This window comes from Ovis aries, chromosome 21 (assembly GCF_016772045.2).
Source record: "Ovis aries strain OAR_USU_Benz2616 breed Rambouillet chromosome 21, ARS-UI_Ramb_v3.0, whole genome shotgun sequence".
NCBI lineage: Eukaryota > Metazoa > Chordata > Mammalia > Artiodactyla > Bovidae > Ovis > Ovis aries.
In genome coordinates this window covers 15,056,256-15,078,022 of record NC_056074.1, presented here as the reverse complement: position 1 = coordinate 15,078,022, position 21,767 = coordinate 15,056,256, and the positions used below count along the sequence as shown (strand labels likewise).

Below are 21,767 nucleotides of genomic sequence, written 5' to 3'. Positions count from 1 at the left end.
ATCTACTCCTCACAACAGCTCTATGGATTTTTATTAGTCACATCTTACAAGTGAAGAACTGAGGCTCAGAGAAGTTAAATAACTTGCATAAGGTCACACTGCCAGTAAAGGATAAAGACTGAATTTGAACTCAAGTCTACCAGAAAGCCCTTGATCTTTCTCCAGGGCTATACTGAAAAAAGGTAAATTACTTCAGTCTCATGCACAAGGCCCTTCATAACTTGGAGCAAGGCCAATCAACAGTAATTTCCAAAGCACCACAATCTTGCTTTTCACTTGTTAGTAAATGTTAACATTTATGCAACACTGTTTAATGTGCTTCTGTTCTACTTCACTCTGCGAAATAAGGACTACCATTATCTCCACTCTTTTAAGAGGAAACTGAGGTTAAGAGCACATAGCAACATGCCCATAATTAACAAGCTACCAAGTGGAGAGATTTAAATGCAGGCAGCTTGACCACAGCTCTGTCAAACTGCTATACTCCATTTTGCTCTTTAAAAATATTTATCTACTTAATCCTCACAAGAACTTAATGAAAGTGAGTATTATGTTCAGTTCAGTTGCCCAGTCATGTCCAACTCTTTGCAACCCCATGAACCGCAGCACGCCAGGCCTCCCTGTCCATCACCAACTCCCAGAGTCCACCCAAACCCATGTCCATTGTGTCAGTGGTGCCATCCAACTCTCGCATCCTCTGTCGTCCCCTTCTCCTCCTGCCCTCAATCTTTCCCAGCATTGGGGTCTTTTCAAATGAGTCAGCTCTCTGCATCAGGTGGGCAAAGTATTGGAGCTTCAGCCTCAACATCAGTCCCTCCAATGAACACCCAGGACTGATCTCCTTTAGGATGGACTAGTTGGATCTCCTTGCAGTCCAAGGGACTCTCAAGAGTCTTCTCCAACACCACAGTTCAAAAGCATCAATTCTTTGGCGCTAAGCTTTCTTCACAGTCCAACTCTCACATCCACACGACTACTAGAAAAACCATAGCCTCGACTAGACAGACATTTGTTGGCAAAGTAACGTCTCTGCTTCTTAACATGTTGTCTAGATTGGTCATAACTTTCCTTCCAAGGAGTAACTGTCTTTTAATTTTATGGCTGCAATCACCATCCACAGTGATTTTGGAGTCCAGAAAAATAAAGTCAGCCACTGTTTCCCCATCTATTTGCCATGAAGTGATGGGACTGGATGCGATGATCTTAGTTTTCTGAATGTTGAGCTTCAAGCCAACTTTTTCACTCTCCTCTTTCACTTTCATCAGGCTTTTTAGTTCCTCTTCACTTTCTGCCATAAGGGTGGTGTCATCTGCATATCTGAGGTTATTGACATTTCTCCCGGCAATCTTGATTCCAGCTTGTGCTTCTTCCAGCCCAGCATTTCTCACGATGTACTCTGCATATAAGTTAAATAAGCAGGGTGGCGATATACATTATCATGTTAGGGATGAAGAAACCTATTCAGAGAAATTAGGATAACCTTGTTAAATACTCAAAGTTATCAAGTAGTAGAGCTGGAATTCAAATATAGTTCTTAGTTCAAAGGTCACAATTTTAATCAATAAATTCTTCTGAAATGCTCTTTCCACCCCATTCCCCCTTCCTCTACCCAGGAACACATCCTTCAGGATTCAGCTGAAATGTCACCTCATGCAAGAAGTCTTCTTTGACTGCCTCACACTCTTAAAAACTTCCCTCTGTCTTCCCAAAGTTTTCTATAGAAATACAGCCAATACTTATCATATTGTTATAATTTTTTGTCTTAGCCATCAGACCAGGGCTGTATACAATACAAAGTGAGCCAAAGTAAAATATGTAATTTTACATGTTTTACTGGTTATGTGAAAAGTAAAAAGAAATTACTAAAATTAATTTCAACAGTATATTTCATTGAATCCAAAATATATATCAACACGTAATCAATATAAAAAATACTCAGCTACTGTGCATTTTTTTTTGCTCTTCAAAATTGGTGTGTATTTTACAACTACATTACCACTCAATTCAGATGCTTCTAGATTAGACTGTTTTTGCCGTTATTTAGTCACTAAGTCGTGCCGGACTCTTCACGACCACAAGGACTGTAGCCAGTCAGGCTCCTCTGCCCATGGGATTTCCCTGGCAAGAATACTGGTGTGGGCTGCCATCTCCTTCTCAACCGGATCTTCCCCTATCCACAGATCCAATCCTCCTCTCCTGCCTTAACACTAAGCCACCTGGGAAGCCCCCAAATTAGACTGTACAGCACTAAAACTGAAGCCTGCTAACCTAGGGAGTAGGTCTGTTCTTCCTCCTCTGTAGACTACCACACAGAAGGTATCATTAATGTATGCTGAATTAACAGATGAATGCAAGAAAATGTTTTGATTTGTATCAAAGAAACCCATGAAAACCAAAGAAACACAGAGAGGGGGAAACTGGTTACACAACTAGAAATCATGGATATGTGAGGACAACATAAATAACTGTATGAGTGTTACAGCAACCTAATAAGTCAAACCATCTTGCTTGCTTGGTCTGCTCCTTTAAGCAGGAATCTTCTGTGTGAAGCTCCTGCAAATATTATTAACAAGAGAAATGTTAGCAGCTAACATTTACTGATGGACCACTGTCCTAACTATTTTATAACTAATCTTTAGGACTATGAACTAAGGACTATTATTATCTCCATTCTTATAAGAGGAAATTGAGGTTTAGAGAACATAAGCGATGTATCAACCATTAACAAGCCACTAAGTGGCAGAGATCTAAACCTAGGCAGTTTGACACCAGAGCTCTTTCAAACTGCTACACTCCACTTGTTTTCCTAATTTACTGCATATGTGTGTGTGTGTGTGTGTGTGTATCTGTCCCCATGGACTGCAGCCCGCCAGGCTCCTCTGTCCATGGAATTCTCCAAGCATGTACACTCCTTACACTCCATTTGTTCCAATTCGGTGTGTGTGTGTGTGGAGGGGCAGGGCGATGGACTGCAGCCCACCAGGCTCTTCTGTCCATGGGCTTTTCCTACACTGCATTTGTCTTCCTAACTCAGTGTGTGTGTGTCCTAATTCAGTGTGGGTGGGGGTCCCAATGGACTGCAGCCCACCAGGCTCCTCTGTCCATGGGTTTCTCCAGGCATGAACACTGGGGTGGGTTGCCACTGCCTTCTCCACCTAATTTACTAAACACAGTTATATGCGAAGCCCTGAGGTAGTTAAAAGTTGAATAAACGGTATGGTTTGGTTGACCAAACGTTTACTGCCAACCATGTGTGAATGCCAAGACGGGTAACAGACAGTTCCTGCACTCAAGGAGCGTTGTCACTGTGAACACACGGCATGAGGGACAAATGAAAAGAGGTTCGTTCATTTTTCTCTATGATTAACAACACCCTGCGTCATGAAAGGAAACTTACAGCACTTTTCAGGCACTGAAACAGTTTTCCGAAAAGTAACGGTAACCAAGGAAAGGAGAAAAACGTGGACACACGCTCGCCTGTATTTTCTAACTTTCCCCGCCGGTCGTTCTGTCCACCGACAAGCTGAGAAGTGGGTGAGCAGGACAAGCTTAGAGGCGGATGCGCCACATCCATCAACGAAGACAAACCCGCCCCCTGCCGACTCACTGACCTGGACCTTAACGCGCTCCCCGTTCGCGCTCTGGACCCCCAGAGCGCCCCGCACGCTCACTCTGGCTGCAGGTCTGTGCCTCGGGCAGGGAGCTGAGGAGCAGGAGCGCAGGGCTCGGAGCAGGCACCGCGCCCCGAACATCGCGCGGCCGCCCCAGGCCCTCCTCGGGACCAGCCCTGAGGCCAGCGCGAGCGGGCTCTGCAGGCGGGGACCCTCTCTCCTCCCCTCTTCCGGGCCGCAGCCCTACACTCCAGCGCTCCAGAGGCCCCCGCGGGCTTTCTTCCCCTTCACGGGCCTCCGTTCGGTCTCCACAGGAACTCTGCTTCCCGAAAGGGCGGAACGGAGACCGCTCATTCAGCGGCGAACGGCGAAGAGAACGCACTCCCTGTGGGCGCGGGGAACACCTTACAAGACTCCCTCAGCTTCTAAACCCACGCCCCGAGCGCGGGCTGAAACACGTGCCGCGGTCGCCCGAACGTCACCACGCAAACGTTCACGTCACCACGCTACGAGGAGGTTCCGAGGGAGCATGCGTGCTTACGACTCCGTTTAAAGAGGCGCTGGGGCGGAGGAAGGGGCGGGGTCAGGAGCTGAGGTGGGCGGAGCTAAGATCCAAGGGTTGTAGAGATTAGCAAGGAACTAAGTAACCGACCGGAGAAGGCAATGGCACCCCACTCCAGTTCTCTTGCCTGGAAAATCATATGGGCGGAGGAGCCTGGTAGGCTGCAGTCCCTGGGGTCGCGAAGAGTCAGACACGACTGAGCGACTTCACTTTCACTTTTCACTTTCATGCTTTGGAGAAGGAAATGGCAACCCACTCCAGCGTTCTTGCCTGGAGAATCCCAGGGACGGGGGAGCCTGGTGGGCTGCCGTCTCTGGGGTCGCACAGAGTAGGACACGACTGAAGCACCTTAGCAGCAGCAGCAGCAGGTAACCTACCTAGGCTGACGTCTGACAGTCTTCGTTTCTAAAGCTTCCAGGTGAGGAGCTTCCCTGGTGGTCTAGCGGTTAAGACTCCGTGCGCCCAAGCCAGGAGGCTCAGGTTCATCCCTGCTCAGGAAATTAGATCCCGCATGCAGCAACTAACGATGCTGCACAGTCGCCAGCGGCAACTAAGACCCAGCGCAGCTAAATCCTTAAATTAATTTTAAAAAAAAAAAGACGTCTTACTCAAACTAAGTGAAACACTGATTTTATTTTTTTAAAAAAATAAAGCTTCCAGCTGATGCTTAGGAACACAAAGTGAAAGAGAAGGAGTGACTGATGGAGAAAGAAAGCGACCAGAAGACTTGAAATGTTGAGAGGATTGGCGTGACGATATCGTAGCTGAGCGCCAAAGAATTGATGCTTTTGAACTGTGGTGTTGGAGAAGACTCTTGAGAGTCCCTTGGATGGCAAGGAGATCCAACTAGTCCATTAGAAAGGAGATCAGCCCTGGGATTTCTTTGGAAGGAATGATGCTAAAGCTGAAAGAAACTGCAGTACTTTGGCCACCTCATGCGAAGAGTTGACTCATTTGAAAAGACTCTGATGCTGGGAGCGATTGGGGGCAGGAGGAGAAGGGGACGACAGAGGATGAGATGGCTGGATGGCATCACTGACTCGATGGACGTGAGTTTGAGTGAACTCTGGGAGTTGGTGATGGACAGGGAGGCCTGGTGTGCTGCAGTTCATGAGGTCTCAAAGAGTTGGACAGGGCTGAGCGACTGAACTGAACTGATAAGCAAGGTGAAAAGACAGTCTTCAGAATGGGAGAAAATAATAGCAAACGAAGCAACTGACAAAGAATTAGTCTCAAAAATATGCAAGCAGCTCATGCAGCTCAATACCAGAAAAATAAATGACTGAATCAAAAAATGGTCCAAAGAACTAAACAGACATTTCTCCAAAGAAGACATACAGATGGCTAACAAACACATGAAAAGATGTTTGTTGACATTTTGATGATAGCCATTCTGACATGTGTGAGCTGATATCTCACTGCTGTTTTTATTTGTATTTCTCTAATAATTAGTGATGCTGAGCATCTTTTTATGTGCCTGTTAGCCATTTCTATGTCTTATTTCAAAAAGTCTGTTCAGGTCTTCTGCCCATTTCTTACCGAATTTTTTGTATCGAGTAGTATGAACTGTTGATATATTTTGGATATTAATCCCTTGTTGGTCATATTATTTGCAAATATTTTCTCCTAGTCCATAGCGTGTCTTTTCATTTTGTCAATGGTCTCCTCATTAAGCTTTTAATTATACCTCACTTATTTTTTGACTTTCTTTCTTTTCCTTAGGAGACAGATCCAAAAATAATATGGTATTTGGATTATGTTTGGACTATGCTGGTTTATGTCAGTGTTCCACCTATGTTCTCTTCTAGGAGAACTCTTTCCAGTTTCAGGTCTTATATTTAGGTCTTTAATCCATTTTTATTTTATTTTGTATATGGTGTAAGGTATGTTCAAATCTCATTGTTTTACAGTAGGTGTCCAGTTTTCCTAGCATCACTTATCTCCAATGAAAGAAATAATGTCCAAAGAAGACATCCACATGGCCACCAGGTACAATATCACTAATCATCAGGGAAATGCAAATCAAAACCACAGTGAGATATCATCTCATACCTGTTATTATGGCTATTATCAAAGAATAAGAATTAACAAGTGCTGGTAAGAATGTGGAGAAAAGGAAACCCTTGTGTACTGTTGGTGGGAACGTAAATTGTATCTACTATGTAGAACAGCATAAAGATTTCTTGAAAATTATAAATAGAACTAGTGTATGATTTAGCAATTCTACTTCTGGATATTTATCTGCAGGTAACAAAGACATTAACTTGAAAAGATATCTGAATTCCCATGTTTACTGAAGCATTATTTATAACAGTCAAGACACGGGAGTAACCTAAGTGACCATCAAGAGATAAATAAAGAAAGTATGGCACACACACACACAGACACATTTACACATACATATGTATACACATACAATGGAATATTATTCAGTCATAAGAAAGGAAACCCTGCCATTTGTGACAACACACATCAACTTTGAAGGGATTATGTTAAGCGAAGTAAGTCATACAGGGGAAGACAAATACCATATGATCTCACTTATATGTAGAACCAAAATATAGACATAATTTTTGATTCCAAATATAAGTGTGTATATATATACACACACACATATACAAATACATCGTTGTCATATAATCATTAGTACAGAGGTTAAGGAAAAACATACCCTTGAGCAAAATGAGTTGTTCTGTTGTGTGATCATTAGCTCTGGGCTTAAAGTTAGTCTTGAACACTGTTGTCATAACAACTCCGAGTTTAAGAAAAAAGTGTCTTATGTGACTAAGACAAAGCAACACAGAAAGAACACATTTGTCCCTTTCTCCTCCTTGAGGGCCCTGGACTCCTTATCAACTGACCTAAGAATTAACTCTCTCATTCCCCTCTTTTTCTTTTAGGAGAATATGGTTGCTGAGGGAAAGGCGGCTTGCTTTCATTCTGTAGCTACTTCCTGCTGGCTTGGGGCACAGACTCTAAATTGTTGAGGCAGCACATTCTCCTTACCCTCATACTGAGGGTCTCTGATCCAGGGGCTCCAGGTAATAGTTGGAGGAGGCTACAGAAATTGTAGGGGCATGAACAATCATTTGTAACCTAAAAACTTTTAGACAGAAACAAATCCCATTATATAATTCCAGATATAAGGCAAAATAGTCACTAAACCAAGTTGAGATAATCAAAATTTAAAGTCACATTATGTCCATAGTTAAGGTACAGTGTGTTATACCAGTCCATCTTAGAATTGTTAGATGTCATCAGATCATGAAGAGGCATCACATATGATTGTTGTTGATGAAGGTATTCGCAGAGTTGAATAAAGCCCTTTCCTTGAAGTGGAGAAACCCACCATGAAGCCATCCACTGATGAAGAGGGGAGCAGACAGTCCCACCGCAGTAGTGGATCGAGAGGAAAGTGGGCCAGGGGCTTCAGTGAGCACAGAGAAAATTGCCCCAGGGTGTCTAAAAGGAAATGGATGGACTGGTCTTCCACAGTTATTAATACCTGGGGTTCCTCAGGTGTAATTAGGACCGGAGCTTGTGTGGGGACCCCTGGGCACCTTCAGTCCCGATTGTTTTGAGAGTCCGACCCCTGGGGCCCAGGCCTCGGAGGGCAGTCTCTTCTCCAGTGTGGTCCTTTGCAGGACGTGGAGCCGGGGGTGGCTTAGATGCCTGAGGGCAAACCAGCTGGAGATGCCCCTCGTTTCCACAGTAGTAACAAGTCCATCCCTTTTCCCCGGGGTCCCTGTGGGCATTTTTCCCTCAGGCTGTTTCTTGGCAGTTGTAACAGCCATTGTTGAGGCTTCAGTCTTCAGCCTAATTCTTCTCTCTCTCCTAGTTTCCTCCTCGTATTCGCTGCCGCAGTAAACTGTCTGATCCAGTCGCAACAGTTTTCTACAGACTGATTTGGCCCAAATGCCTCTTTTTGTAACTTATGGCAAATATCTGGAGCTGACTGAATGAGGAATTTATCTTTGAAGATCATTCCTCCCTCTGTACTTTTGGGATCAACATCAGTAAACCTTCAGAGAATCTCTCGGAGTCTATCTAGGAATTTACCAGGAGCTTTCTTCTTTTCTTGTTCTATTTCAGCCACCTTAGCATAGTTTAGTGGACTCACTTGAGTCCTTCAAGAATACATGTGGCAAAGTGGCTCTGTTATGGGAACTGCTCAGCTCCCATAGGGAGGGCTATTTCATGTTCCCTCTTTCCCCTTGTCTCACGTTTAAGCCATTCATCTCCGAAAGTAGTAGCTTCCCCCAAAAGTTGAGTTTTCAAGTCAAGAGTCAGTGTCTGTCCCAAGACATACATTACATCTCTTCAAGTAACATCATAAAGTAAAGGTAGTCCCATAAAGGCTTCTATGTACTTTTTGGATCCTCTAAATAGTCTTGAATGCAATTGGGAACATTTGAACTTCTACCGAGACTGAGGCAACCCCTCCTGGAAGGGTGCCCTCTCAGCCAGTTCAGTTGGGAGCCCTGGATACAGGGCAAAGTAAGAAGACAAGAGGGAGTTGAAGTTTTCACACCCAAATTACACCCTTAGGAAACAAGTCTGGCATGTCTCACAGAGGGATAAAGAGCAACAGATATGGCACTTCTACCCATTTCTCTTGTTTTCTACAGATCTGACTTAAAGAGGGTGACTTAAAGTTCTTAGAACTGCTAGCTCCCATCTGTGAGAGAGATAATAGTGGCATCCACAGCCGTGACTTTTTTCCACTGGTGGTGTCCTTCCCTGCTCTAGATGGGGGTGAAGACAGACTGTTTACTGAAGCTTTCCTTCCCTGGTCAGACTTAGTCTGTCCCTGTGGCTTACTCACTCCCTTCAGCCCTTCTTATACGATCAAGGCGGGGAGGAGACGCACCAGCAGTAGACCTGACAGCAGCCCAAATAGAGTTCTAGTTCCTACTACCAAGATCTTTGATTTACCTTTTTTCTCTGATTCCACCTGGGATGTAGCAGTCATTTCCCAGAATGTCTCGCAGACTAGGACTGCTATGGGAAGCATCTGTCCTCCTGTGCCTGTGCGTATGTGCAGGAGAAGCGGTGAGTCATAAAGAACCACCGCCAAGATGCCCCTTCTGAGTGCAGCAAAAGAGGTGGTGAAGGGTCAGCCAGTGAGGAGTGATTTTTGTCTTTGAGCTACTAGGGCCAGTCCTTCCAGTTCATTTCCACAGATTCCACAAAAGGAGTATCTGGGGACTTGAGATAGAAGCCACTGGAGAGCTTTATCTAGTCTGCTAAGAGCTAGCACTGCATCAAAGGAGGAAGCCCACTGTGCTTCCAGTCTGGGATTCCTGACCTGTGCTCTTAGAAACCTCATGCTTATTAGCAGTGCTTCTATCCACATAGTTTGGAGGGACAGCTATGATGAGGACCCTAGCCCCGAATGGGAGCAGCCGAGAGAGAGACGCTGCTGGAGCTAGAGTTCCACCAATTCCCAAACGTGCTCTTAGCAAGTCTGGGTATCTCATGACTGCCAAACTTGGGGTCCAAGTACGAGTACACTGTAATGGCATGGATCACAAGTCCCTTCAAAGTCTATGATCTGACAGATTATGTCAGTAGTTCTAATTCCCTAGGCAGTTACGAAATGGTCAGAGACCAGGAAAAGGTGACAGAGAAAGGAAGGTTCGGTCTACACACTTTCTCATTTCTGGCTGCTCCCCTCGCAGGGATGCTGGGTGTCTCTTCACACTGGCAGGTCGGTGCAAACCCCTGACAAGGCTCCCCTCTTGGGGCTGCCTTCAGCCATTACCAGGCACCTTGAACCTATAGAGCAGGGCTCAACATTTGCTTTGTACTTGTTTCTGTATGTCTCTTTCATACTATATTCACACAGATGGGCACACCATACAGTTGATAAAGTAAAAGGGGAAATGTGTACTAAAAGAACAGACGAGTTAGAGCTCTGAGTGACCTTACTTCATTTAGAAGATTCCAGATGAGGCCCCAAGACGATAGCTTATGGTGAACCAGGCCGGATTCCTGATCTCCAAAGGGAAGATTTAGCTTTGGGACCAGAGCCCAAGCTTCAGACACTCAGAACTTCGTGTGGCAGAAGTCTGTATTACAATGAAAAAGGACAGAAAAAGGTTCTGACATAGACACCAGGAGGAGGCAGAGGTCTAATAGTCATAGTATCAGTTCAGTTCAGTCGCTCAGTCGTGTGCGACTCTTTGCGACCCCATGAACCGCAGCACGCCAGGCCAACTGTCTATCACCAACTCCCGGAGTTTACCCAAACTCATGTCCATCGAGTCAGTAATGCCATCCAGCCATCTCATCCTCGGTCGTCCCCTTCTCCTCCTGCCCCCAATCCCTCCCCAGCATCAGAGTCTTTTCCAATGAGTCAACTCTTGGCATGAGGTGGCCAAAGTATTGGAGTTTCAGCCTCAGAGTCAGTCCTTCCAAAGAACACCCAGGACTGATCTCCTTTAGGATGGACTAGTTGGATCTCCTTGCAGTCCAAGGGACTCTCAAGAGTCTTCTCCAACACCACAGTTCAAAAGCATCAATTCTTCAGCACTCATCTTTCTTCACAGTCCAACTCTCACATCCATAAATGACCACTGGAAAAACCATAGCCTTGACTAGACCGACCTGTGTTGGCAAAGTAATGTCTCTGCTTTTTAATATGCTATCTAGGTTGGTCATAACTTTTCTTCCAGGGAGTAAGTGTCTTTTAATATCATGGCTACAAGAATCATCTGCAGTAATTTTGGAGCCCCCCAAAATAAGTCTGACACTATTTCCACTGTTTCCCTGTCTATTTGTCATGAAGTGATGGGGCCAGATGCCACAATCTTCATTTTCTAAATGTTGAGCTTAAAGCCAACTTTTTCACTCTCCTCTTTCACTTTCATCAAGAGGCTCTTTAGTTCTTCTTCATTTTCTGACATAAGGGTGGTGTCATCCACATTTCTGAAGTTATTGATGTTTCTCCCGGCAATCTTGATTCCAGCTTGTGCTTCTTCCAGCCCAGCGTTTCTCATGATGTACTCTGCATAGAAGTTAAATAAGCAGGGTGACAATACACAGCCTTGATGTACTCCTTTCCCTATTTGGAACCAGTCTGCTGTTCCATGTCCAGTTCTAACTGTTGCTTCCTGACCTGCATATAGGTTTCTCAAGAGGCAGGTCAGGTGGTCTGGTATTGCCATCTCTTTCAGAATTTTCCACAGTTTCTTGTGATCCACACAGTCAAAGGCTTTGGCAGAGTCAATAAAGCAGAAATAGATGTTTTTCTGGAACTCTCTTGCTTTTCTGATGATCCAGTCAATGTTGGTAATTTGATCTCTGGTTCCTCTGCCTTTTCTAAAACCAGCCTGAACGTCAGGAAGTTCACGGTTCACGTATTGCTGAAGCCTGGATTGGAGAATTTTGAGCATTACTTTACTAGCATGTGAGATGAGTGCAATTGTGCAGTAGTTTGAGCATTGTTTGGCATTGCCTTTCTTTGGAATTGGAATGAAAACTGACCTTTTCCAGTCCTGTGGCCACTGCTGAGTTTTCCAAATTTGCTGGCATATTGAGGGCAGCACTTTCACAGCATCTTCTTTCAGGATTTGAAATAGCTCAGCTGGAATTCCATCATCTCCAAACTAGCTTTGTTTGTAGTGATGCTTTCTAAGGCCCACTTGACTTCACATTTCAGGATGTCTGGCCCTAGGTGAGTGATCACACCATCGTGATTATCTGGGTCATGAAGATATTTTTCGTACAGTTCTTCTGTGTATTCTTGCCACCTCTTCTTAATATCTTCTGCTTCTGTTAAGTCCAGACCATTTCTGTCCTTTATTGAGCCCATCTTGGCATGAAATTTTCCCTTGGTATCTCTAATTTTCTTGAAGAGATCTCTAGTCTTTCCCATTCTGTTTTTTTCCTCTATTTCTTTGCATTGATTGCTGAAGAAGGCTTTCTTATCTCTCTTGCTATTCTTTGAGTCACTGCATTCAAATGGGTATATCTCTCCCTTTCTCCTTGTTTTTCGCTTCCCTTCTTTTCACAGCTATGTGTAAGGCCTCCTCAGAGAGTCATTTTGCCTTTTTGCATTTCTTTTCCATGGGGATGGTCTTGATTCCTGTCTCCTGTACAATGTCACGAACCTCATTCCATAGTTCATCAGGCACTCTGTCTATCAGATCTAGTCCCTTAAATCTATTTCTCACTTCCACTGTATAATCATCAGGAATTTGATTTAGGTCATACCTGAATGGTCTAGTGGTTTTCCCCACTTTCTTCAATTTAAGTCTGAATTTGGCAATGCCACCTTCCTGCAGTCATAGTCTAATCAAGGCTTTATATACTTTTAAGAGACCCACTCCCACATAAGATAACAGGATTACTCAGAAGGTTCTTGTTGACAAGGAGAAACATGTCCTCAGGCAAGATACATGTTGTCAAATAATCATTAGTAGAGAGATCAAATTGCCAACATCCCCTGGATCATCGAAAAAGCAAGAGAGTTCCAGAAAACATCTATTTCTGCTTTATTGACTATGCCAAAGCCTTTGACTGTGTGGATCACAATAAGCTGTGGAAAATTCTGAGAGAGATGGGAATATCAGACCACCTGACTTGCCTCTTGAGAAATCTGTATGCAGGTCAGGAAGCAACAGTTAGAACTGGGCATGGAACAACAGACTGGTTCCAAATAAGAAAAGGAGTATGTCAAGGCTGTATATTGTCACTCTGCTTATTTAACTTCTATGCAGAGTACATCATGAGAAACGCTGGGCTGGAAGAAACACAAGCTGGAATCAAGATTGCCGAGAGAAATATTAATAACCTCAGGTATACAGGTGACACCACCCTTATGGCAGAAAGTGAAGAGGAACTCAAAAGCCTCTTAATGAAAGTCAAAGTGGAGAGTGAAATAGTTGGCTTGAAGCTCAACATTCAGAAAACAAATATCATGGTATCCGGTCCCATCACTTCATGGGAAATAGATGGGGAAACAGTGGAAACAGTGTCAGACTTTATTTTTGGGGGCCCCAAAATCACTGCAGATGGTGACTGTGGCCATGAAATTAAAAGACGCTTACTCCTTAGAAGAAAAGTTATGACCAACCTAGACAGTATATTCAAAAGCAGAGACATTACTTTGCCGACTAAGGTCCTTCTAGTCAAGGCTATGGTTTTCCAGTGGTCATGTATGGATGTGAGAGTTGGACTGTGAAGAAGGCTGAGTGCCAAAGAATTGATGCCTTTGAACTGTGGTGTTGGAGAAGACTCTTGAGAGTCCCTTGGACTGCAAGGAGATCCAACCAGTCCATTCTGAAGGAGATCAACCCTGGGATTTCTTTGGAAGGAATGATGCTAAAGCTGAAGCTCCAGTACTTTGGCCTCCCAATGCCAAGAGTTGACTCATTGGAAAAGATTCTGATGCTGGGAGGGATTGGGGGCAGGAGGAGAAGGGGACGACAGAGGATGAGATGGGTGGATGGCATCACAGACTCAATGGACGTGAGTCTGAGTGAACTCCGGGAGTTGGTGATGGACAGGGAGGCCTGGCGTGCTGTGATTCATGGGGTCGTAAAGAGTTGGACACGACTGAGCGACTGAACTGAACTGGAGAAGGGGATGGCAAATCACTTCAGTATGCCTCCCTTGAGAACCCCATGAACAGTATGAAAAGGCAAAAAATGGGACACTGAAAGATGAACTCCCCAGGTCGGTAGGTGCCCAACATGCTCCTCGAGATTGTTGGAGAAATAACTCCAGAAAGAATGAAGAGACAGAGCCAAAGCAAAAACAACACCCAGTTGTGGATGTGACTGGTGATAGAAGCAAGGTCCAATGCTGTAAGGAACCATATTGCATAGGAACCTAGAATGTTAGGTCCATGAATCAAGGCAAATTGGAAGAGGTCAAACAGGAGATGGCAAGAGTGAACATCAACATTTTAGGAATTAGCGAACTAAAATGGACTGGAATGGGTGAATTTAACTCAGATAACCATCATATCTACTACTGTGGGCAAGAATCCCTTAAAAGAAATGGAGTAGCCATCATAGTCAATAAGAGTCCGAAATGTAGTACTTGGATGCAAGCATAAAAATGACAGAATGATCTCTGTTCGTTCCAAGGCAAACGATTCAATATTATGGTAGTCCAATCTATGCCCTGACCAGTAACGTTGTAAAAGCTGAAGTTGAACAGTTCTATGAAGACCTACAAGACCTTTTAGAACTAACACCCAAAAAAGATATCCTTTTTATTATAGGGGATTGGAATGCAAAAGTAGGAAGTCAAGAAACACCTGGAGTAACAGGCAAATCTGGCCTTGGAGTACAGAATGAAGCAGGTCAAAGGCTCATAGAGTTTTGCCAAGAGACTGCACTGATCATAGCAAACACCCTCTTCTGACAACACAAGAAAAGACTCTACACATGGACATCACCAGATGGTCAACACCAAAATCAGATTGATTATATTCTTTGCAGCCAAAGATGGAGAAGCTCTAGACAATCAACAAAAACAAGACCAGGAGCTGACTGTGGCTCAGATCATGAACTCCTTATTGTCAAATTCAGACTGAAATTGAAGAAAGTAGGCAAAAACAGCTAGACCATTCAGGTATGACCTAAATCAAATCCCTTAAAATTAAACAGTAGAAGTGGGAAATAGATTTAAGGGCTTAGATCTGATAGACAGAGGGCCTGATAAACTCGGGATGGAGGTTCGTGACATTGTACAGGAGACAGGGATCAAGACCACTCCCAAGAAAAAGAAATGCAAAAAGCAAAATGGCTCTCTGAGGAGGCCTTACAAATAGCTGTGAAAAGAAGAGAAGCGAAAAACAAAGGAGGAAAGGAAAGATATACCCATTTGAATGCAGAGTCTCAAAGAATAGCAAGAGAGATAAGAAAGCCTTCCTCAGAGATCAGTGCAAAGAAATAGAGGAAAACAACAGAATGAGAAAGACTAGAGATTTCTTCAAGACAATTAGAGATACCAAGGGAACATTTCATGCAAAGATGGGCTCAATAAAGGACAGAAATGGTCTGGACCTAACAGAAGCAGAAGATATTAAGAAGAGGTGGCAAGAATACACAGAAGAACTGTACAAAAAAGATCTTCATGACCCAGATAATCACGATGGTGTGCTCACTCACCTAGGGCCAGACATCCTGAAATGTGAAGTCAAGTGGGCCTTAGGAAGCATCATTATGAACAAAGCTAGTGGAGATGATGGAATTCCAGCTGAGCTATTTCAAATCCTGAAAGAAGATGCTGTGAAAGTGTTGCATTCAATATGCCAGCAAATTTGGAAAACTCAGCAGTGGCCACAGGACTGGAAAAGGTCAGTTTTCATTCCAATGCCAAAGAATGTTCAAAGTAGTCCATGATTGCACTCATCTCACATGCTAATAAAGTAATGCTTAAAATTCTCCAAGCTAGGCTTCAATAGTACGTGAACCATGAACTTCCCGATGTTCAAGCTGGTTCTAGAAAAGGTAGAGGAACCAGATATCAAATTGCCAACATCTGCTGGATCATGGAAAAAGCAAGAGTATTCCAGAAAAACATCTATTCTGCTTTATTGACTATTCCAAGCCTTTGACTGTGTGGATCACAACAACCTGTGGAAAATTCTTCAAGAGATGGGAATAGCAGACCACTTGACCTGCCTCTTGAAAAATCTGTATACAGGTCAGGAAGCAAGTTAGAATTGGAGATGAAACAACAGACTGGTTCCAAATCGGGAATGGAGTACTTCAGGCTGTATATTGTCACCCTGCTTATTTAACTTATTTGCAGAGTACATCATGAGAAACGCTGGGCTTTAGGAAGCACAAGCTGGAATCAAGATTGCCAAGAGAAATATCACCACCCTTATGGCAGAAGGCAAAGAAGAACTAACGAGCCTCTTAATAAAAGTGAAAGAGGAGAGTGAAAAAGTTGGCTTAAGGCTCAATATTCAGAAAACTAAGATCATGGCATCTGGTTCCATTACTTCATGGGAAATAGATGGGGAAACAGTGGCTGACTTTATTTTTTCAGTCTCCAAAATCACTGCAGATAGTGACTGCAGTCATGAAAATAAAAGATGCTTACTCCTTGCAAGGAAAGTTATGATCAACCTAGACAGAATATTAAAAAGCAGAGCCATTACTTTGCCAACAAAGGTCCATCTAGTCAAGGCTATTTTTTTTCCAGTGGTCATGTATGAATGTGAGAGTTGGACTGTGAAGAAAGCTTAGCACTGAAGAATTGATGCTTTTGAACTGTGGTGTTGGAGAAAACTCTTGAGAGTCCCTTGGGCTGCAAGGAGACCCTACTAGTCCATCCTAAAGGAGGTCGGTCCTGGGTGTTCACTGGAGGGACTGATGTTGGAGCTGAAACTCCAATACTTTCTCCACCTGATGCAACGAATTGACTTATCTGAAAAGACCCTGATGCTGGGAAAGATTGAAGGAGGGAGAACAAGGGGATGACAGAGGATGGGATGGTTGGATGGCATACCTGAGTCAACGGACATGAGTTTGGGTAAACTCTGGGAGTTGGTGATGGACAGGGAGGCCTGGCATGCTGCGGTTCATGGGGTTGCAAAGAGTTGGACACAGCTGAGCAACTGAACTTAACTGAATCATTTGGAGCCCAGCAGTCCTTGTGAATATGAAGTGTTCATAAGTGTTGTAGTGATATAAAAAATAGTTTTGAGTCCTTCTCTACTTTAACTGTTCCTGATCTACAGTCTGAATTGATAATTAAGTGTCCTTCTTTTCGGAAGACTAACCTTAAGTAAACTATCCCGCATCTGTGTGTGTGTGTTAGTCATCAGCTGGAGGGCTAATGCGCAATAACTTGCCCACACTGCTAAGGGAATACAAAGTGATCAATATTAAGTTCAATTATTTTGGGATAGGAAATTATAACAACTACTATAAAGGAGATAGAGTTGGCAATCAGGGACTTAAAAACAAACATCAAAAAGGCAAACATGATGTTTAGGAAGTCTGCCGCTGAACTGATAGCACAGCACACTGCACGTGGTGCAGCAGTGTGCTTCCTCTGCCTCAAGGAGGATGTTGAGCAGCAAATCCATCCATTTCTAAGGCACCCAACTGTGATTCTTCCACTCTGAAGTCTGAGACTCTCCATCAGTGAACCGCAAAAGCTGTTACCAGTACAACTGAAATATCCCAGCAACTTCAAGGCTAAACTTCTTTCATTTTGACAATGGATGTAGGCAAAAAGTTTCTAGAAGCTGAAAGCAATATAAACAGAGTCAGAGAACAGCCTTGTTCTCACGTTTTTATTTATTGAGAATTTAGAGAAGGGAGACTATGAGAATAAAGTTTTTTTTTTTTATCATATCAGCCTCATATTAAAAAAGCCAATGCTTTTTTTTAAAGCCTACTTGTTGGTGCAAGCTCAGTCATGTCCAATCTCTGTGACCCCATGGGCTGTAGCCCACCAGGCTCCTCTGTGCACGGAATTCTTCAGGTAAGAATACTGGAGTGTGTTGCCATTGCCTCCCCCAGGGATATTCCCCACCCAGGGATCCAACCTGCATCTCCTACGTTGCAGGTGGATTCTTTACCCCTGAGCTACCGGGGAAGCCGAAAGGGACTACTGATGAATAGAGCCCAGGAAGCACTCAGTTACAGTCCCTACCAAAGTACTATCCTACACTCACCCTCTTCCTGTTTGGAAAGTCTCTACTGATGTAGATTAGTAAGCATATTCATGCAGAGGAAATAAAATGTTTCATAATAACAATGTTAATACCAATAATTACCATTCACCACACTAAAGGCTTCAGATGTAGTATGTCATTTAATCCTCTCAACAACTCTAATCATCTACTATTTAAAAAAATACGATGTGCCAGGTATTCTTACAGATAATAGAGATACAACAGTGAACAAAACTAGACAAAAATCCCTGTCCTTATAGAGCGTTAACTTCTAGTAGTAGAGACAGGCAGTAAATACACAAATGGGTTAGACTGTTTTCAGTGATGTGGAGAAGAACTGAAGCAGGGAAACAGCTTGGGGATGCTGGGGAGAATTACAATTTTATATACAGCAGTTGAGGGAGCTCTTGTTAAGAAGGTAATCTTGAGGGAGGTGTAAGCTTTGATGATATCTCAAGGATGTGGGTTCAGTTCAGTTAAGTCATTCAGTCGTGTCCGACTCTTTGCGACCCCATGAATCGCAGCACGCCAGGCCTCCCTGTCCATCACCAACTCTTGGAGTTCACTCAGACTCATGTCCATCGAGTCCGTGATGCCATCCACCCATCTCATCCTCTGTCATCCCCTTCTCTTCCTGCCCTCAATCCCTCCGAGCATCAGTCTTTTCCAATGAGTCAACTCTTTGCATGAGGTGGCCAAAGTACTGGAGTTTCAGCTTTAGCATCATTCCTTACAAAGAAACCGCAGGGCTGATCTCCTTCAGAATGGACTGATTGGATCTCCTTGCAGTCCAAGGGACCCTCAAGAGTCTTCTCCAACACCACACTTCAAAAGCATCAATTTTTCAGCGCTCAGCCTTCTTCACAGTCCAACTCTCACATCCATACATGACCACTGGAAAAACCATAGCCTTGGCTAGACGGACCTTAGTCAGCAAAGTAATATCTCTGCTTTTGAATATACCATCTAGGTTGGTCATAACTTTTCTTCCAAGGAGTAAATGTCTTTTAATTTCATGGCTGCAGTCACCATCTGCAGTGATTTTGGAGCCCCCCAAAATAAAGTCTGATACTGTTTCCACTGTTTCCCATCTATTTCCCATGAAGTGATGGGACCAGATGCCATGATCTTCGTTTTCTGCATGTTGAGCTTTAAGCCAACTTTTTCACTCTCCACTTTCACTTTCATCAAGAAGCTTTTTAGCTCCTCTTCACTTTCTGCCATAAGGGTGGTGTCATCTGCATCTCTGAGGTTATTGATGTTTCTCCTGGAAATCTTGATTCCAGCTTGTGCTTCTTCCAGCCCAGCGTTTCTCATGATGTACTCTGCATAGAAGTTAAATAAGCAGAGTGACAATATACAGCCTTGACATACTCCTTTTCCTATTTGGAACCAGTCTGTTTTTCCATGTCCAGTTCTAAATGTTGCTTCCGGACCTGCATACAGATTTCTCAAGAGGCAAGTCAGGTGGTCTGGTATTCCCATCTCCTTCAGAATTTTCCAGTTTATTGTGATCCACACAGTCAAAGGCTTTGGCATAGTCAATAAAGCAGAAATAGATGTTTTTCTGGAACTCTCTTGCTTTTTCGATGATCCAGTGGATGTTGGCCATTTGATCTCTGCGTCCTCTGCCTTTTCTAAAACCAGCTTGAACATCAGGAAGTTCACGGTTCACATATTGCTGAAGGCTGGCTTGGAGAATTTTGAGCATTACTTTACTAGCATGTGAGATAAGCGCAATTGTGCAGTAGTTTGAGCATTCTTTGGCATAACCTTTGTTTGGAATTGGAATGAAAACTGACCTTTTCCAGTCCTGTGGCCGCTGCTGAGTTTTCCAAATTTGCTGGCATATTGAATGCAACACTTTCACAGCATCATCTTTCAGGATTTGAAATAGCTCAACTGGAATGCCATCACCTCCACTAGCTTTGTTCATAGTTATGCTTCCTAAGGCCCACTTGACTTCACATTCCAGGATGTCTGGCCCTAGGTGAGTGAGCACACCATTGTAATATCTGGGTCGTGAAGATCTTTTTTGTACAGTTCTTCCGTGTATTCTTGCCACCTCTTCTTAATATCTTCTGCTTCTGTTAGGTCCAGACCATTTCTGTCCTTTATTGAGCCCATCTTTGCATGAAATGTTCCCTTGGTATCTCTAATTTTCTTGAAGAGATCTCTAGTCTTTCCCATTCTGTTCTTTTCCTCTATTTCTTTGCATTGATCACTGAAGAAGGCTTTCTTATCTCTTTTTCCTATTCTTTGGAACTCTGAATTCAGATGCTTATATCTTTCCTTTTCTCCTTTGTTTTTCACCTTTCTTCTTTTCACAGCTATTTGTAAGGCCTCCCCAGACAGCCATTTTGCTTTTTTGCATTTCTTTTCCATGGGGATGATCTTGATCCCTGTCTCCTGTATAATGTCACGAACCTCATTCCATAGTTCATCAGGCACTCTATCTATCAGATCTAGGCCCTTAATCTATTACTCACTTCCACTGTGTAATCATAAGGGATTTGATTTAGGTCATACCTGAATGGTCTAGCAGTTTTCCCTACTTTTTTCAATTTCAGTCTGAATTTGGCAATAAGGAGTTCTTGATCTGAGCCACAGTCAGCTCCTGGTCTTGTTTTTGTTGACTGTATAGAGCTTCTCCATCTTTGGCTGCAAAGAATATAATCAATCTGATTTCGGTGTTGACCATCTGGTGATGTCCATGTGTAGAGTCTTCTCTTGCGTTGTTGGAAGAGGGTGTTTGCTATGACCAGTACATTTTCTTGGCAAAACTCTTTTAGTCTTTGCCTTGCTTCATTCTGCATTCCAAGGCCAAATATGCCTGTTACTCCAGGTGTTTCCTGACTTCCTACTTTTGTATTCCAGTCGCCTATAATGAAAAGGACATCTTTTTTGGGTTAGTTCTAAAAGGTCTTGTAGGTCCTCATAGAACCGTTCAACTTCAGCTTCTTCAGCGTTAATGGTTGGGGCATAGACTTGGATTAGTGTGATATTGAATGGTTTGCCTTGGAAACGATAAGAGATCATTCTATTGTTTTTGAGATTGCATCCAAGTACTGCATTTCGGACTCTTTTGTTGACTGTGATGGCTATTCCATTTCTTCTGAGGGATTCCTGCCGGCAGTAGTAGATATAATGGTCATCTGAGTTAAATTCACCCATTCCAGTCCATTTTAGTTCGCTGTTTCCTAGAATGTCGACGTTCACTCTTGCCATCTCTTGTTTGACCGCTTCCAATTTGCCTTGATTCATGGACCTGACATTCCAGGTTCCTATGCAATACTGCTCTTTACAGCATCGGACCTTGCTTCTATCACCAGTCACATCCACAGCTGGGTACTGTTTTTGCTTTGGCTCAATCCCTTCATTCTTTCTGGAGTTATTTCTCCACTGATCTCCAGTAGCGTGTTGGGCACCTACTGACCTGGGGAGTTCCTCTTTCAGTATCCTATCATTTTGCCTTTTCATACTGTTCATGGGGTTCTCAAGGCAAGAATACTGAAGTGGTTTTCCATTCCCTTCTCCAGTGGACCACATTCTGTCAGACCTCTCCACCATGACCCGCCCGTCTTGGGTGGCCCCGCGGGCATGGCTTAGTTTCATTGAGTTAGACAAGGCTGTGGTCCTAGTGTGATTAGATTGACTAGTTTTCTGTGAGTATGGTTTCAGAAAAAGCAATTGCAGAAGTCCTGATCAGGCATCATGTCTGGCAGGCTTAAAGAACAACAGAGACCTGTATGCAGCTGGAGTGAAGTGGGCAGGAAGAGAGGGAGGGGGTCAGAGGGGAGCCCCAGGACACGGGGACTTGTATGTCAGAGGACAGACTTTGTCTTTTACTTGGAGAGAGATGAGAGCCACCTGAAGGTTTTCAGCAGGTGGAGAAACATCATTTGACTTCTATTTTAATAAAAATGCACTGCTACTGTAT

General features: G+C 43.6%; 1 protein-coding gene and 1 long non-coding RNA gene across 7 annotated transcripts in view; one reads left to right on the top strand and one right to left on the bottom strand.

Annotated features, from left to right (window-relative positions):
• NARS2 (asparaginyl-tRNA synthetase 2, mitochondrial) overlaps positions 1-4,038 on the bottom strand; it is a 152,066-nt gene extending 148,028 nt beyond the window's left edge. For all 6 annotated transcript variants that reach the window (XM_042237733.1, XM_027959883.3, XM_060403956.1 and 3 more), the window contains exon 1: positions 3,612-4,038. In XM_042237733.1, coding sequence (XP_042093667.1) covers positions 3,612-3,752 — 141 coding nt within the window. In that variant the 5' untranslated portion in view covers positions 3,753-4,038. The remainder of the gene's footprint in view (positions 1-3,611) is intronic.
• Positions 4,039-4,196: 158 nt separating this feature from the next.
• LOC132658344 (uncharacterized) lies at positions 4,197-6,370 on the top strand. Its single transcript, XR_009597817.1, has 2 exons — positions 4,197-4,591; positions 4,827-6,370. It is a non-coding gene; the product is annotated as an uncharacterized LOC132658344 (long non-coding RNA).
• The last annotated feature ends 15,397 nt before the right edge of the window (positions 6,371-21,767 follow it).